At 33.9% G+C, this 18,553-nt stretch overlaps 1 protein-coding gene across 1 annotated transcript; it reads right to left on the bottom strand.

Moving 5' to 3' along the window:
- Nucleotides 1-2,776: 2,776 nt before the first annotated feature.
- BSK1 (BR-signaling kinase 1) lies at nt 2,777-17,192 on the bottom strand. The gene is made up of 9 exons (XM_012232287.4): nt 16,649-17,192; nt 16,427-16,562; nt 15,817-15,950; nt 15,592-15,697; nt 13,583-13,668; nt 12,307-12,495; nt 5,921-6,085; nt 5,728-5,841; nt 2,777-3,243 (listed from the first exon to the last, which is right to left on the bottom strand). Exons 1-9 carry the CDS (start codon nt 16,964-16,966, stop codon nt 2,989-2,991), a joined length of 1,503 nt encoding a protein of 500 aa, XP_012087677.1. The 5' UTR covers nt 16,967-17,192; the 3' UTR covers nt 2,777-2,988.
- Between the last annotated feature and the right edge of the window lie 1,361 nt (nt 17,193-18,553).

Below are 18,553 nucleotides of genomic sequence, written 5' to 3'. Positions count from 1 at the left end.
ATAAATAAATTGGCACATATATATTTTAGTAATAATTTATTTATTTAAAAGGTTTAAATAAATAATTATAATTTATTTATTTATGACTTAAGGATTTATATATAAGGTTTAAGATATAGTCTAAAGATATGAGTTGTTGCTCATAGCCACAAAACTAAACATAGAGCGTATGATAGCTAGCACCATCATACACTCTAACCTCTCAACTCTCTAAAATAGTTTTACAGTTTTTCAATTGTCTATTCGTGTGGATACTATTAGATGCCGGACACTTAGATGGCTTGTGGTCTGTGACAACCTAGTCACGTAGATCGAAGTTTCGAAGAATCTGCAAAAGAGGTATTGTTTTAAACAATTTTTATTTTTTTAATTGTTTAAACAGATCCTTGTTGATATAATTATTTTGTTATATTTATATTATTCTGCTGCGTATTATTGATATTGAAACTCAACAGGATGTTCTAGACTACCAAAGCTAAGAGCATCAAGAGACTTGAGCTTTGAGACAGTCACAATCTGAGATTTTTAGAAGAGGAATTGTTGAAGGAGAAAGAGAGGGTAATTTGGAAAGAAACTGTTTTATTAAAACAGTGTTTTGATCCCTTGAATTAAATTAACCCAAGGTCAAGCTATAGTCTCAGAATAATATATTTTATTTCATTTTAGGTCTCAATTTAAAATATGGTGCTAATATATTTATGTTTCAAAACGAGGGTGTCTGGGATACAAAGCTAAAATTAGAGTAATTTTACAACAACTCATATAGTTGAGAGTATTTTTGTAGATTTATCCCTTTAAGAATTATCTTCAAGATATAAGAAGAGCTTAGTTAAAGAATTCATGTGGACCAACTGAAGGCTCCACATTTGATGGACTAAAAAGCTAAAGGTTCAAAAGACAAGCTTTTCAAGGTTTGCTATTAAATTGGAGATTACTTTACCTAACCTCACTTTGGGTTGCCCAAAGTGCTAGAGTTTGGGAAGTGAAAGTTTCTATGAGGCCACTCAAAATGCCAGAGAAAGGAGAAAAATGGTAACATCTTCCTCCTTCTTCATAGTTTAGGCTTGTATTTCAGGGCTTATTTGATTGATATTGTTAGGTACATGTGGGATTTTTTGGGCCTACAATGCGTATAAAGAGACTTTACCCATTGTAATTAATGGAGCGAAAGAATTTTTGAAAAGTTCATGATTCTAAGTTCCCTCTACACCAACTTAATTTTGTTGTGCCCTTTAATGCTCCCATCCATGAGGTCGAACTTAAGTTCCCCTAGCTCCTATAGCATACATTCACACTCCATGCAACACCTCCTAGACAACACTATTAATATTGGGAATTACTATTTTATCTCTGCATTTTGCTAGAATTTACTGGTCTGTCCCTTCATTTTGAAATTTCATTAGTTTGACATTAATTTCTCTTTTTCATGTTTCTGTCAATTTTGCAATATTATTTTGAAAAAATTCAATATTTGACCTTGTGTTTTACAAAATTAACTATATTGTTCCAACATATTTTGCAATGTTTCATACTTTTAACAAAAAAACAAAATACAAAAACTGACCCAAGGGGAAAGTAGTGTTATGGATTAAAATATATGGAAAAATTAGTATTTTTTAAAAAATGCTAGGACAGACTAGTGTATTATAATAAAGTAAAATGACAAAATAATAATTTTCTTTCAATATTAACACGTCATTCGATATCTCTAATAATTTCAATGATTTGTAGTAAAAGCCCAAAGAAATGCCAAAATGTGCTGAATTGAAATTTAAATCCTTTTTTTTTTTTTCCTCTTCATTAACCCAAGGCTATAGACTTATGCAGTTTTTTGTATTACTCCTCGATTATAGTTTTTTTAAACTTCTCAAATCTTACCACACGATGTTAGACTTGTTAACAAATTCAACCCAATAAGAATTATAATTATACACATATATTTTGTCCAAATTAATTACTCTATCCTTGTATTTTTTTCAAAATACGCTACTATACACTCATGTTTTATGTCTGTTACTGTCCATTTTTTGTACTTTCAAAGATCAATTCAAAGAAAAATCTAACTGTCTAAAGAGAGAATTTTTTTTTACCAAAATACCATCTTCTTCTTCCTCTCTTTCTCTTCCAACAAACAAGTCTAAAACTTTTTCTCTCTAATTTATCTCTCTAAAAGAAGAAGAAGAAGAGATGATGCCATTCGGTTGTAAAATTTGGAACACATATATTAATATCATTAGTAATTAATATAGTAATAGAAATCCTTCTTATTTTTTATTGTCATTGTTGAAATAATAATAAGATTATGATTTTCAATTTAGAGAGAAAATATCAACTAAGTTTTTCTCCCTGTAATAGCTCTCATTGTATTTTATTTTCTTTTTAAAATAATTAATTTATAAAAATTGAATATTCTGAAGAAAGTAAGAGAAGGTGATATTTTTTCTCTTAACAAATTTGAGTTTCATGGAAGATCGGTGAAATTTGGATTTAAAAGTTTTGGAATTTAGGAATTTCTTGAAATCAATTTTAATTGGTGATCAAAAAGGAAAATGGGTGTAAATTGAATTTCTCATAAGATTCTAATGATTTTGATGGTTAGGTTAAAAGATTTTGAAATAACTCAATTTTCCCGTTACCTTGGGCAAGCGCAACGACATTGCTGAAAACAGTAAGAAAATTGATCCTAACTCTTGGTTGGACCATATACTACATCATGAACTTTAAGTCATCTGTGGAATTTCTCTACTAAAAACAGTAAGAAAATCAGGACGGAAGATGTTCAAGAACTAATAGAGATCATATCTATCTCAATTGCTTCCCTTCAAAGAGGGAAAATTACACATGCATTAATGAAACTAAGTGTCTCGCTATATTACATTTTCTTTTATCAATAAAACAAATCAATTCAGAGCTCAAATTTTACACAAACTTGCGTGGCCTCAATAATACTCTGTGATCGAGATCTTTTATTGATGATATAGTTAAGTCTCATGATCCTTTCCCACCTCGTTGTTTCTTTTCTTCTAGTGCAGCAGCTTCATTCAACATGTCGGCGGCATCATTATGCATGTCTAGTTTGGCAAGGGCAACTGACTGCATGTAAAAGGCTGTTGGCCACTCCGGATATACACATTGTGCTTGCATTGCATCTCGAAGGGCGGCGTCTGGTTGATCGCATAAAAGATAACAAAGACTGCGCCGTGCAAAAACAGTTGGAGAAACCATTGTTCCTACGTCTATGAACTGCAAAAGTAACAAAGCAAATAGATTATATTCACTATTCCAAGTTGTTCTGGTGTAGCTCCTTGTCAGAATCTCATATTTCTGTCTTGCTAATGCACGTATGTCTGACAAACAAAGGAAGATACAAGAGGATGCTTATGATGGCAAAGAACTATTTGGAACTATAGAACATGAATGCAATTTCAGGCAAGAAACAATGAAGCTGTTAGAGACGCAATAATGATGTTTGCAGTTTTCTAAATTAAGAAATTCTACTATTTAGAAGTTCTATTGAGCAGTTTCCTATTTTATTTTTAGTAGGAGATCTATTAGTTAGTAGTGTCTTTCTATTTAGTAGTTTCCTATTTTTCTTTTTGGTAGATCTCCTATTTAGTAATTTTTCCATTTAGTAGTTTTCCTAATTTATTTATAGTAAGAAATCTCATTCTAGTAGAATTACTTTAATCAATACTTGTATACCTCCATAGATTGGAGAAGGTCTCCTATTTAGAAATCTTCATATTTAGTTGTCTTTCTATTTAGTACTCTTCCTATTTAATAGTTTCCTATTTTATTTTATGGTAGGAGATCCATTCTAGTAGAATTACTTGTATTCCTTTGTGAATTGGAGGCTTTGAGCATGAAATAAAACAAACAGAACTATTTTTAACTAAATTGAGTTCTAGACTCTCTAACGAGACTAAGGTTAGAGCTTTCTTTTAACTAGCCTAATGTTAGAGCTCCCTTTTAACGAGCCTAAGGTTAGAGCTCCCTTTTAATGAGCTTGCAATTTTCAGCAACAATAGGTCAAGGAAAGAATCGAGTTAAAACAAAAGCTTTAGCTTTTGAATTAGATTTTATTGTTAACAGGCCCATTACGAGATCATGGTTGAGTGATCATAACAACCTAGTATCAGGCCAAGTGTCATGGGAGATTCAATCAGTGAGATCAAATATCTTCCATAAGAACTATAGATGCAGAAAACGCTCAAGCTGCCCAATTTGAATTTTGATTTGTAACCTAGCTGCAGAACCTGACTCGTCAAATGCAGAAAGTCCTTAACATATTAAACAGAAATTGAAATTAAGGGAATTAATGGGGGCAAGCATCACAAGGATGCAATGAGTCAGGTACCCGCTTAAAATACACTACCCAAAATGCACTATCTGAACCCAAATCTAATTGTAAATTAGGTACCCGAACTCATCCCAAATCCATTTAGAAATTCACTTTAGGACCCGAACCTATTTAGAATTGAAAACATATATTTTTTTATTTTTGAAAATAAGAACTAAGCAAAAACTATAAAATTATTATTTTTACTTAATAAAAATATAAAAAATATAATTATATTTAAATATAATTATAGCATTAATTATAATTAAAAAGATGTATATATATAATTTTCTTTAAAAAAATAATTATTTTAAATATATTTGGAGTATTAATTAAACAGATAATTGGTAGTAGGTACCCGAATCCTTGAACCCGAAACCGATATGGGAAGTAAAAATACTACTCAAACCCGTCTCAAATCCATTTATTCATTACACAAATCAATCAAAATCGGATTGGATACCCGCCGCATGGGATAAAATTGTCGTCCCTAATCACACCCAACTTGGAAGCACTTTTGAAGCTTGAGGATAAGCTCTTTATTTGGGAGGGGAGTTAATATTAGAGATGCAATTATGATATTTGCAATTTTCTAAAATCAAGTTCTATTGTTTAGAAGTTTTTCTACTTAGTAGTTTCTTATTTATTTTTGGTGGGAGATCTGAAATTTAGTAGTCTTTCTATTTAGTATTCTTATTTAGTAGTTTCCTATTTTTCTTTTTGGTAGGAGATCTCCTATTTAGTTCTCTTTCTATTCAGTAGTTTTCCCATCTAGTAGTTCCTATTTTATTTATGGCAGGAGATCTCATTCTAGAAGAATTACTTTAATTACTTGTATTCCTCTATAAATTGGAGGCTTTAAACAAGAAATACAACAAGCAGAATTATTTTCAACTAACTTTAGATCTAAACTCTCTGTAAGGGGTCTAAGGTTAGCGCTCCCTTTTAACGAGCCTAAGGTTAGAGCTCCCATTTAATGAGCTTGCAATTTTCAACAACAATCGGTCAAGGGATGAATAGAGCTAAAAACAAAAGCTTTAGCTTTCGAATTAGATTGTCGTTAACAAGGTCGTGACGAGATCCTTGTCGTGATTATAACAGATGTCTTCTAAAAATTGTAGAATTTTGGACGGAAAAAGGACAGCTGAAACAAATAACATGAAGAGAAAGATGACAAAATGAAGCATTTGCCAACATCTGTTCTGAATATCCTTAAACCAACAAATAATCAATGGAGCTGCAATATAGAAAATAAAACAGCAGAACAGACATATACATGAATGTTTAGAGCAAAGAATTTCCATTATCTTTTATGTTCTGAAGCCACCTCGACAATAATCTATAGCATGAAATTAGGATTAATAGATGAGTGAACATCATATGCATACCTGGGAATAACAGTCAATGGCAGTTTTAAAATCTTTATCACGGAATGCAAAGTCCCCTCGTTTCCTTGACTCCAGCATATCTCTCATTTGTTGTGTCCATTCTTGGAAAGATAACTGGACCAAATCACATCAACTAAACCTCTCAACATACAATTCAAGAAAAGAAATATATGACATAAACTATATGAATTACCTCATTCGTTCCCTCATCATCTTTATAATGTGTCATAACCAAGATCTGATGAATTGCTGTGAGATCCATCCGTGAACAGGCCTCACCCATTGGTGAGAGAGGACGTGGAGGAGTTGGCGGTGCTTCCTCATGTTTTGCAATTCCAAGCATTACATATGATGGAACCTGCAAACACAGAATAATGGTAACTTAATTTGAAACAAGGTGCTGCTCAGTTGATCTTCATCAAACCAATCACTAATCCCTCACATGCACCCTATTTCTTGTGAGTTCATTTTGAAAATTGAATTTTAAAACTGTTAAGGATTAATTGTAAATAGAACTCTGTTAGGAGTTAGATTCCTAATAGGTTTATAGTATCTTGTATGTGTGTGTATATATATATATATATATATATATATATATATATATATATATATATATGTATGTCCCTATTGATGAATAAAAATAAGAAAATATTTTCCCACATTAAATTTACATGGTATCAGAGCCTGTGGCTCTTTCAACTTGATTTTTTTTTTCCGTTGCGTGGAAAATTCCGGTGGCCGTCAGTGTTTCCGGTGCCTGTCAGTGTTGGTGACCATTCTAGGGTCACTATTTTGTCTCACCGCCAAACTCCAGGAGCTGTACCAGCAACCGACCGGCGTTCCCTCAAAATCCGGTCAGTGCATTCCCTGCGCGTGGGCCTCAGGCGCCATTTCAGTTTTCCGCTACAGTACCACACGCCGGCGCGTCCAGCTGTTTCCGGCGATCGAAAATTGCTTTCTCGCTTCGATTCCAGGTCAGCAGTCTATTCAGGTGGTTGTTTCTCCGATCCGGCGAAGCTTTGGTAGGGGCATTCTCAGTTTTGTCAATTTGGCATTTCAGGTTACCTTTTTTGATTCTGTTTGCGTCGAAAGGATATATATATATATATATTTTTTTTTTTTTTTGGTGTCTGTTTCTGCATTGCTGGTAGGGTGTTTAGTTTCTATTAATGGATCTTGAACCTACAGATTCTAAAACTACCATTACTGAATTGATCCCAGCAAGGAATAAAATCACAGAATGTAAATTGAAAGAAACTAATTATTTAGATTGGAGTAGGACAATTCGAATTTATTTGCGGAGTGCTGAAAAATATGATTATCTAATTGATGATCCACCAACCGGTGAAACTAGGCAACGTTGGCTCAGGGAAGATGCTAAGTTATTTCTACTGATTCGCAATTCTATTGACAGTGAAGTGGTTGGGTTAATCAATCATTGTGAGTTTGTTAAAGAATTAATGAAATATCTTGAATTCTTGTACTCGGAAAAAGGTAATCTGTCTCGTATGTATCAGGTCTACAAAGGATTTTATCGGGTTGACCAGCAAGATAAGCCCCTTACAGCTTATTTCATGGAATTTAAGAAGATTTACGAGGAACTTAATGTTTTATTGCCTTTTAGTCCTGATGTTAAGGTTCAACAGATGCAGCGAGAACAAATGGTTGTGATGAGCTTTCTTGCAGGTCTTGCTCCAGTTTTTGAACCTGCCAAATCACAAGTTCTTTCAGGCAGTGATGTTGCCTCTCTTCAGGAGACTTTCGCTAGATTGCTACGTACTGAAGGTTCTCATACGCCTTCTCCTTCTAATGATAGTACTCTTGTGAGTCGTAATCAGGTAGCTAGGCAGCCAGAAAACAGAGGAAGAGAAGGAAATAACCGTGATAATGGAACAATTACTTGGGAGACAAGCATTCTTATCTGTCATTATTGCCATGAACCTAGTCACACTAAACGGTATTACAAGAAACTGATAAATAAACTACCAAGGGTAAATATGGCCACCCAAAATTGTGTAGTTACTTCTTCTGACAACAATGTAACAATTTTTGCTGCGGAGTATGCTGAGCTCTCTAGATACTGTTCTTCTAAGTCTACTGATTCCTCAATTGCTGCTGCTGCCAATTCAAGTACTCCTCCTTTATGTCTTATGTCTACCTCATCAGAGTGGGTCATTGATTCTGGTTGCACCAATCACATGACAAATAACCCAAGTCTCTTATACTCATTAAAAGGACCTGAACAATTTAATCGTCATGTTACTCTAGTTGATGGGTCCACATATTCTGTCAAGTGTATTGGCACCGCCAATCCCATCCCATCTCTTCCATTGTCTTCTGTTTTTTGTTTGCCTCGTTTTTCGCTTAACCTACTATCTGTTAGCAAAATTACTCGTATACTGAATTGTTGTGTTAAATTTTATCCTACATATTGTGTGTTTCAGGTTCTTTTGACGAAGCAGATTATTGGTAGAGGATGTGAGTCTAGTGGCCTTTATCTTCTGGATGAACACGTTTCGTTATCTCTGGATTGTGTTGGTGCTCTATCTCCTCTTGAGGTTCATTCGTTTCGGTCATCCTTCATTATCTACTTTAAAGAAGTTGTGTCCGCAATTTCAGTCTCTGTCAGTTTTAGAACACGAATCTTGTCAATTTGCAAAACATCATCGTTTACCTTTAGTTCCTCAAGTCAATAAACGAGTTACATCCCCTTTTGAGTTAGTTCATTCTGATGTTTAGGGTCCATGTTCTATTATTTCTAAAACTGGCTTTCGGTATTTTGTAACTTTTGTGGATGATTATTCTCGTGTTACTTGGTTATTTTTAATGAAAACTCGTTCTGAGATATTCTCTATTTTCTGTTCTTTTTGTGCTGAAATTAAAAATCAATTTAATACCTCTGTTCGCATATTGCACAGTGATAATGCTAAAGAATATCTATTTAGTTCCTTCCAATCTTATATGTCACAGAATGGTGTTCTCTATCAAACATCTTGTGTTGATACTCCTCAAAATGGGGTTGCAGAAAGAAATAATCGACATTTTCTGGAGGTTGCTAGGGCACTTCTATTCCAAATGAAGGTCCCTAAACATTTTCGGGCTGATGCTGTCTCTACTGCATGTTTTTTGATTAATCGCATGCCTTCTTCTGTGCTTAATGGTGCAATTCCTTATAATGTTTTGTTTCCTTCTAAGCTTCTATTCCCCATTGAACCTCGTATTTTTTGTTGTACTTGTTTTGTTCGTGATGTTCGTCCACAGGTTTCCAAATTAGATCCAAAGTCTCTTTGTTGTGTTTTCCTTAGGTATTCTTGGCATCAAAAAGGGTATCGTTGTTTCTCTTCCGATCCTGACCGTTATCTTATTTCTGCAGATGTCACATTTTCTGAGAATACTCCATTTTTTCGTCCTATATATAAGAGTGAAGGGGAGGATGATGAGCTTTTAGTCTATGCTATCTAGCAATTTCATAACTCTCCTGCTCCTATTCCTGAACTTGCACCTGCTCCTGCTCCAGCATCTACTGCTCCTATTCCCGCTCCTACACCAACACCTACTCTCCCTCATTTTGAACAGGTTTATTCCAGGAGATTAGGAACTCTTGACTCATTTCCTCCACTTGCCGCTTCAACAGAAGATCCGGTTCACCCCACTCAACTTGAGCCTATGCCATCCACTCCCCAGTCAGACCTTGACCTTCCCATTGCTCTTCGAAAAGGTAAACGCAAGTGTACCTGTCCTATTTCTTCTTTTATCAAGTATGATCATCTTTCTTCTTCACCTCGTTTTATAAGTAACCTAGACTCTGTCTCTACCCCTAAAACTGTTGTCCAAGCTTTGTCCCATCCTGGTTGGTGTGCAGCAATGAAAGAGGAGATGGCTGCCTTACATGCTAATGGTACTTGGGATCTTGTGCCTCTCCCGGCAGGTAAGAAAGATATTGGTTGTAAGTGGGTTGTCACCGTTAAAGTGAATCTTGATGGGCCTGTTGCTCATCTCAAGGCTCACCTAGTTGTTAAGGGCTATTCTCAGATTTATGGCCTTAATTATTCTGATGCTTTTTCTCTTGTCGCCAAATTGTCTTTTGTTCGTTTATTTATTTCTTTAGCAACTACTTTTGACTAGCCTTTACATTAGCTGGACGTTAAGAATGTCTTTCTTCATGGGGATCTTCAAGAGGAAGTTTACACGGAGCAACCACCAGGCTTTGTTGCTCAAGGGGAGTTGGATAAAGTGTGTAAACTTCGAAAATCTCTTTATGGTCTAAAACAGAGTCCTCGAGCTTGGTTTGGTAGATTTTGCAATGTGCTACATCAATTTGGCATGCAGAAGAGTACTTCTGATCATTCTGTATTTTTCAGAAGTGCTAAGACTGGTTTGATTCTACTTGTGGTTTATGTTGATGACATTGTTATTACAGGGAGTGATTCAGCCGGCATTACATCACTCAAGTCATTTCTCCAGACTCAGTTGCAGACAAAAGACTTAGGTTTGTTTAAGTATTTTTTGGGTTTTGAAAAGTCTAGGTGTAAGAGAGGCATCTTCTTATCTCAAAGGAAGTATGTCCTTGACTTACTGAAGGAAACTGGAAAGTTGGGTGCCAAGCCATGCAGTGCTCCAATGACTCCTAATTTGCAACTTTCAATTGGTGGTGAGCTATTTGATGATCCTGAGATGTATAGGAGGTTAGTGGGCAAACTAAATTATCTTATAATAAAACGTCCAGATATTGCTTACTCTGTGAGTATCTTAAGTCAGTTTATGTATTCTCCTACTGTTATCCATTGGGAAGCTTTATGACAAATTTTGTGCTACTTGAAAGGTAGTCCAGGTCGTGGCCTTCTTGACAGTAATCATGGGCATTTGGACATTGAGTGTTTGGGCAGGTTCGAAGGTTGATAAAAGATCAACTTCAGGATATTGTATTTTTGTGGGTGGAAACTTGATATCGTGGAGAAGCAAGAAATAAAATGTAGTCTCACGATCGAGTGCTGAATCAGAATATCGAGCTATGGCACAATCTCCTTGTGAATTAATTTGGATTCGTCAGTTGTTAGAGGAAATTGGCTTCAAGTCATCCTTGCTTGCAAAGTTATGGTGTGACAATCAAGCTGCTCTTTCACATTGCATCAAATCCAGTATTCCATGAACGAACAAAACATATCGAGATTGATTGTCATTTCATTCGTGAAAAGATACAGCAGGGTGTTATCTCTACAGGATACATTAAAACAAGTGAACAGTTAGGAGATATCTTTACAAAAGCTCTAAATGGACCTCAGGTTAACTATCTTTGTAACAAGTTGGTCATGATTAACATCTATGCTCCAACTTGAGGGGGAGTGTTAAGGATTAGTTGTAAATAGAACTCTGTTAGGAGTTGGATTCCTAATAGGTGTATCGTATCTTGTTGTGTGTATATATATATATATGTGTGTCCCTATTGATGAATAAAAATAAGAAAATATTTTCCCACATTAAATTTACAGATACCTTATAAAACAATATAAACTAAAAAAGAGTAGCTTGATCAATATAAGATGATGAAGGTGAAACTCTGAAGCAGAAGGATGGCACACTTGATCCTCTATGCAGCATAAAAAATTGTCCTAGCCACATAAGAACTAAAGAACAGCAGTTGGCTTGATCCTATATGATACAAATCATGGTAACTGGCACAGACTTCAATATGATGGTGGTGGTGCTAAATCCCATTTGACAAATGAAAGAATGGCCTCGATTAAATTTAAAGAGAAAAACAGTGAATTTAATGCTACACAAGGTTCAGAAAAGGAGAGGATATGATATTTTGATCATAAAAAGCATGAGAATAAACATAGTTCCATAATCCATATGAAACATCAAAAATAGAGGATGCTTTATTTATTTCCCTGAACAAGAAAGAGTAAAGCGCAGAAAAGGAACATAATCTATCCCCAACTAAACCCAAATGTAAAAAATACATGTGAAACAGAGACTTGATCCCCCGGATAATATGTGTACCTATATCATACTTTCACTAGAAATAATTGGTATATGCTAACATTTAAAAGCAAAAAAGTAGAGTACTTTGCAGAAGGGTATGTGAATTTCTCATTGGTAAAAAAATCTCAAAAAAGTAATCATTGAAAAGGCAATCAAGAATTCTGACGCAGCATTCAAGACTTTGAGTTTGCACAAATTATTTCTTAGTTCATGGATTTCCATCAATCTCAAATAAGATTATTAAGCACTTCTTATGTAATGATAAAAAATCTGCAGTTATTGCGTAGGCCAAATCTCGAATAGTGTGCTTCAACACCATTCATTAAAATTTAACATTTTATCTCTTTTATATTATGTATCTAATTAATGTTGACTTATGTCACCGTTACGGAATGGCTTTTCTTAGGGTTCTGTATTTCTTCTGTTCTTTAATGCAATCTTCAATTCAGTTCAGTAAAAAAAAAAACAACATTTCATCATAGAATCCAGGAAGAGGTAAAAGAATATTACTAGCTTATTATAAAGGAAAATAACAATATCTGAATAAATTACTACTAGAAAACTAAATGGTTGAGAAAGCTTGAATCCCCTTACATCAGGTTTCATTTGCAGGGGAGCCAGTGTTCCAACAAGATCCTTTGTGCTAGGCCGTTCTCTAGGTTCATATTGCAAACATTGAGAGGCAAGATCAACAACCACAGTTGCTTCTTCTGTGGAAAACTTTCCCTCCAAATGTGAGTCCATTAACAGATTGATATTTTTTCCCCTAATCATATCAAGAGCCTGTATACGTGCAAAGTTGTCAATTGAGATGCAAAACTGAAGAAATATCAAATATTGCTTGAACTCTAATGTCCAATGTACAAAAACTGCAAAAATAAGATCTTGGTTTCAGATGATCCTTTTGACAGCCTATGGAGGATGATCATCAACATGATGATGCAAAATAAGACCGAATGTCAAAGTTAATATATTTATCATTTGTCATTTATGCTGGAAGCATTTCATGAATATCATTAAAGATTATCGATGTAGATTCAACTAAGACTCACTTGCAATGTTAATGACCCATCTAACCTTGCTGTTTCACTTATCTTCACAGCCGTCCCATGAAATTACAAACATCCATTACAATCAAATCCAAAGTGAAGAACCATTATTATATTCCAGATACTCTTGATTGCATTAAAACTTCAAGCAAAATATTCAGTTTAAGCAAGCAAGATGGAAAGTATGCAGAACAAAGAACATTTACTTGTGAGACATTTCACTAAAAGGTTTTTATTTACTGTGTTATATTATTTCATAATCAGATTGCTTAAATAAATTATGGCCAATATAGATGTGATGAGCATGGCAGGTTGTTATCCTATATATTTGCATGAAACAAAGTACATGTTCAACATTGGCCATTTCTGGAAAACTCAGTTGGTTAAGAAAGAAGCCAAACTATTAGATTGCAAGCAGGTCAGAGGTCAAATAGAAAAAGGATCTACTATGGTTGCTCATTCATCAACGTACAGGAGCCAAACTTGAACCTTTTTGAGACTCATTTACTATAGGGGACAATCCTCAGCTAAGTTAAACTTGCCTCATGAACTACTCATATCTAGACAAATGAGTATGATCATTTATAGACCGAATAAACATTTGATTTCAGCTTCATATATTCATCTATTACATACATGACACAAGATTCAGCTGAGCTCAACTTAGCTGATGAAGAAGCCAAGTTTGAGTCTGATTAAAAAATAATAAAGGAGTCAATTACAACGATTGTCCTACTTTGTCAATCATAAATTTTGGTCTAAGATCATGGTTTCTTACTTCTACAACTTGCATGAAAGTACTATAAATATATGCCACTTACATGACTTGGAGGGATATGCTTTCCACTTAGCAAATCCAGAAGAACAGTACCAAAACTATACATAACACTTTCAGGGGTGACTCTTCCTACAAAAAATAAATAAATTTATGGCAACAGCAAATTTCGCGTCAAAACAAACAAGAAAATAATTAGAAACTTGGAAAAAGAAATGAGCATCCTTCAACATTAATATTCCATCAAAACTGCAAGTCATGCATTTTGATACTGTTAAATGCAATTTACTGTATACAAAATAAGAAAGACAGAAAAGACTCATTTCACATAAATGACACCATGCCACAATAAATCACATAAAATAATAAATAGGTTGTTGTAAATATTAATTTTTCCATTCACTTCGGAAATAAGCTTGTAATGTTAAGTATTTGTCAAAGCAGTTCAGCAAGTAAATCATGAACTAGAATTTGCAGAGTCATCATAATACCAAAGTGTCATAATATAGAGTTTGTCTATTTTCTGGGTGGATAAGAGTTTTCAAACTAATTAAAATTTTGAATGGCTTGATTGTCATTTTACACTGCAATCAGGCACATAAGTTATGCCAAACCTCAGCTCACAGTAATACCACAACACCAAGTAGGGATCTGAATGAGCCAACTAACATCAATTTTTTCTTTGTTCAAGCTTGGTAGTCCTCAACCTACTAGAAACTCAGCAAAGGTTTAAATGAGCTACAGCTATCTGGTCTGACCTTCAGAATGGTTATAGCTTGGTAGAGTTTAAATTGAGCTCAAAGTCCAAAAAAATTTTGAACAAACTGAATGCACGTTTCTATTTAAATTGAGTTCCAAGTGAAGGCATAGAGGTCTTGTTTCTATTTCCTGCTTTAAGAGAAGGACTTAATCTTGTATAAAGGAGACATCCCCATCACGAGTTTGTATAGAACAATGTAGAACCAAGTCCAAATCTGATTCTCTTCCTATTTTCCCTCTATTTTGTTTATCAGGACAGGGTCCTAAGTTTTATAGCTAAAAGTTTTCAATTCTGTAATTCCTTTTCAAATCTATGACCTACCATGGCAATGAATCGATGATTTGAAGTACACATTAATATATAATCAATTTAATTTTATCAAAATTATGACCAAACAGTCTAAACCGGTTAATGAAAAACAATTATCAAACTCTGGAAGACTAAATATACATAAATGAGCTCAAAACTAACATGTCCAAAATCATATTCAAGCAAAGGTCACTTATATTCATGTTCAGTTTGTTTATCAAATAAATAAACTTCAACTTTGTTTTCAAATGATTTTTTTTATCTCAATTAATCAAAATGAACAAGCTTTTACCCAAACTATTCCCAAGCAGTTTGCTAAGCATAGTGGTCTTTCTTACAGACCTAGTATCTACCACAACTTCACATAATTGTTTTCTTTCTACATATGCAGTTTTAGAGGCATCAGTTGCTTAGGTATTCCAGATTGTACAACAGAAAATTCCAATGTTAACGATTTGTATATTTTTCTACTTCTTTCAATAATATTCTGTCTATCATCTTTTTCTCTTTTCCATTTTGAGAAGAGGGCAATTTCCTTCCAGGTAGGATCCTAATCTAAGGAACAATTATCAAGAGTAAGTCAATGTTAAGGTTCCCAAAAAGAAAAAGATCTATTTACAATCCACAAAGGCACAGATTCCAGCATAATATTTATATTGAAATGAATGAATCATCCACAATGACAGCATCTTTATTCTTGTTTCCTTATGCTCTCTCTCTCTCCTTCCTTTTTTTTTTTTTTTCCTTCTTCTTCTTTGGTACACAATTTTCCATATATCCAACTTGATTGAAAACCTTAAAAGAAAAACATAAGGGTTGTCTATAACTGACAACTATCACAAGCAATAGTGTACAGCAATTAAATAGATGTATCTGATTCAGTCTATCAATTTTACATAATTTTCCAAGGTAACGGATGTATATAACTTCAAAAAAGAAAAGGTAGATTATAAATGAGATACATATAAAAAAATGGCAGTTGTTACCATTTCTTAGATACTCAGGAGGAGTGTAGGCAAGGTTTGTACTATAACTTTTCCCATCCCTGCTATTCTTCATCAAGCCAAAACATGATAGGCGTGGATCTCCATCCTATAGTATCCATTAATTAAAGTTGATAACCAAACCAGACATACAATAAATGCTCATGAAATAATATGAAGAATCACCATAGTTATAGATGTGTGTATTAAATTAAGGACAAGGAATACCTCGTCAAACAGAACCCTATATGCATTTAAATCATGGTATAATGGACGACCCTGAGAACTGCAATAATCTAATGCTTCAGCAATGTAGAAAGCTACTCTTAAACGCATTGCCCATTCAATTGTTTGATTTTCCCCTGTTAAGAATGAACCAAGGATCAAATTCAGACTACATAGATTCAATTTGAGAGAGTATATAGTAGAACAAGAAAGTTCAAATACATTTAAGGATCTCAAGAGTAACATTTCAGAAAAAAATATACATGTATACACTCTGAATTGCAAACTCTTTGCTAGATTGAAATCCATTCTGGATTTAATCTATACCTTCTTAGCAAAAGACCTTCTCAGAAATATATAAGTTCAACAAGCTAAGAGTTACCAAGATTTTCCATGTAAAAAAACATTAAAGTTTGTAGAACAATTAAGAATACAGGAACAGAAATCAGGCCATAAAATTAATCATAAAGCAAATAAAATCACTGCATTCATGACCAAATATATAGAGGCCAAGCAACAATAAAGGCTAAAATAATAAAATCAATAATTGAAATAAATTATTCTAATCAAATAAAAGAAAAACTAAAAAAAAAGCACAAACATACACACATACAGTGAAATAAATGCTTAGCTAAAGTATCATTGGGCATGTACTCAGCAACAAGCAGCCTTTCATCCCCATCACAGCAGTACCCAATCAAATTAGCAAGCCTTTTATGCCTCAGCTTTCCTACACCCCATGCCTCCTCCTATAAACCAAAAGGAGAAACAATTAAAAAATAAAAATAAAACCCAAAAAAAGAAAAACAATAAAAACCCAATGGTTAAATTATACCGCAAACTGCTTAGGATCAGGCCAAGCCATCTTAGTAAACTTTTTGACAGCGATCCAACGGCGGTTTTGAAGACGACCCTTATAGACAAGATTAGGTGCCTTTTCGCCGCTTTCAGAGACGATATTATCAGAACTGAAGTTATTGGTGGCTGCTTTAAGGTCAGAAAAGGAAAATTCGGAGAAAGAAGGGATTCCAGTAGAAGGGTCAAGAAGAGAAGAAGGTGATGGATGGCTTTGATTAGGTTGGGTTTGTTTGGTTATGGTATGGTCTTTCTCAGGATGAGTTTCAGCTAGAAATGAAGATCCACAGCAACCCATGATTCAAAGTTCCCTTTGTTTGGGTAAGAAAGATGATTGAGAAGGTTTAATTAAGCTTGAAGAAGCATGAGAGAGAGAAGCTTCTGAAAGGGAAGACGGTAATGGTGGAAATGGGTTTATGTTATGGCTTTGTGTTTATGTTCTCTTTGTTTTTCTTTTCTTTTCTTTCTTCTGTTGTAAGTTGGCTGCTGTAATAAAGCTTTCATAATTTTCAACAGCAATGGACTCCAAGTTCACTTTGTATTTAACTGCTAGTCTTTTATATATATATTAATTAATTAAAAATTTTCCTTTTTTGATAATTAAAAATTTACATATTTTCCTCATTTTATTATTGAAATTTGATTTTAGAACCAGCATTAAAAAAAATAATCCTTAAATTAATCCCTAAAATGCATAAACCAAGCATTGAAGCATATAAGATAGATGTTAGATTCATTTGTATAGAGAAATTTTAATTTTTATAAATATATATTGGTTGACCCAAAATAATTTTATTTTCCAAACAAAAAATCATATGTTGATGTCCATGCTTTATGGGACTGGCCAGAAGTACATGGAGCAAATTGGGAGGATAAAACTTCCATTCCGAGATTTTTTTAACATTAATTGAAATAAATTATCAAAAATTAAAAAAAAATTGCTGTGGTTTTATTTTTAGCAATCAAAAGAAAATTTAAAAATATTATATCTTAAGAAAAAATAAGTTTTAATATTTGGGTTTCTCAAACTTTCAAGTCTGGTTTTTTGTATATTGAAATTTTTTTTCTCTTTTTTTTAATCTGATTTTATTGTTTTTGTGTTTTTTGTTATTTCAAATCTCTCTCTTTCTCTATTATAATAAACATAGACGTTTTTCTTCATTCATCATTTTTACTAAACTCATCTTTTCTCTCACGATAAGTTTCTCACTCTTGTTTTTTTTTTTTATTTTAGATTATCATTTTTGTCTTCCTAACCTATGTCTCTTCTTCTATGACGGGTTAAGCAATTGTTGAGTGAAGAGGAAAATGAGTTCTGATAATTCTAGGGTTGCAAATGAGACAAGCCGCTCATAACCTCCTTGAGACTCAGCTAAATAAAAGTTTGCTCAAACTAGTTCGATAAGCTTATAGAGTCGAGCTATTGAGCTTGTTTAATAAATGAGTCAAGCTTGAGCTTGGGTCATTGCTCGCGAGCAGCTTTATCGAACTGAGCTCTCAAGTTACCTGATGAGCTAACCTTATCGAGCCGAGTCAAGCTCATGAGCTAGCTCAAACCAAAATCAATTAAACATTAAGTTTAAATGACACCGTTTTGCCTTAATAGATTTCAAGCTTGAGCTCGGCTCATTTATGTTATTAAGTCAAGCCCGAGTCTAGCTCGAGCTAGCTATTTTTAAATCAGCCAAGCTCAAAATGAGCTCAAGCTCAAGTATATCCTTATTGAATCGAGCTCAAGCTCACTAAAGTTCGACTTGGCTCAACTCATTTACAGCCCAAGATAATTCTAGTCGCCCAACTCATGCTGAAGCTGAGGTCATTAAGTTTGTTAAGGAGAATGTTCCTTCAGATGCAAGGAAGGAGAATTTCTGCTTAATTAGGAAGT

Source organism: Jatropha curcas, chromosome 1 (assembly GCF_041381405.1).
Source record: "Jatropha curcas cultivar XTBG-Jc1 chromosome 1, XTBG_Jcur_1.0, whole genome shotgun sequence".
NCBI lineage: Eukaryota > Viridiplantae > Streptophyta > Magnoliopsida > Malpighiales > Euphorbiaceae > Jatropha > Jatropha curcas.
Note: the sequence above shows the minus strand (reverse complement) of the source record. Positions and strands in the feature narration are given on the sequence as shown.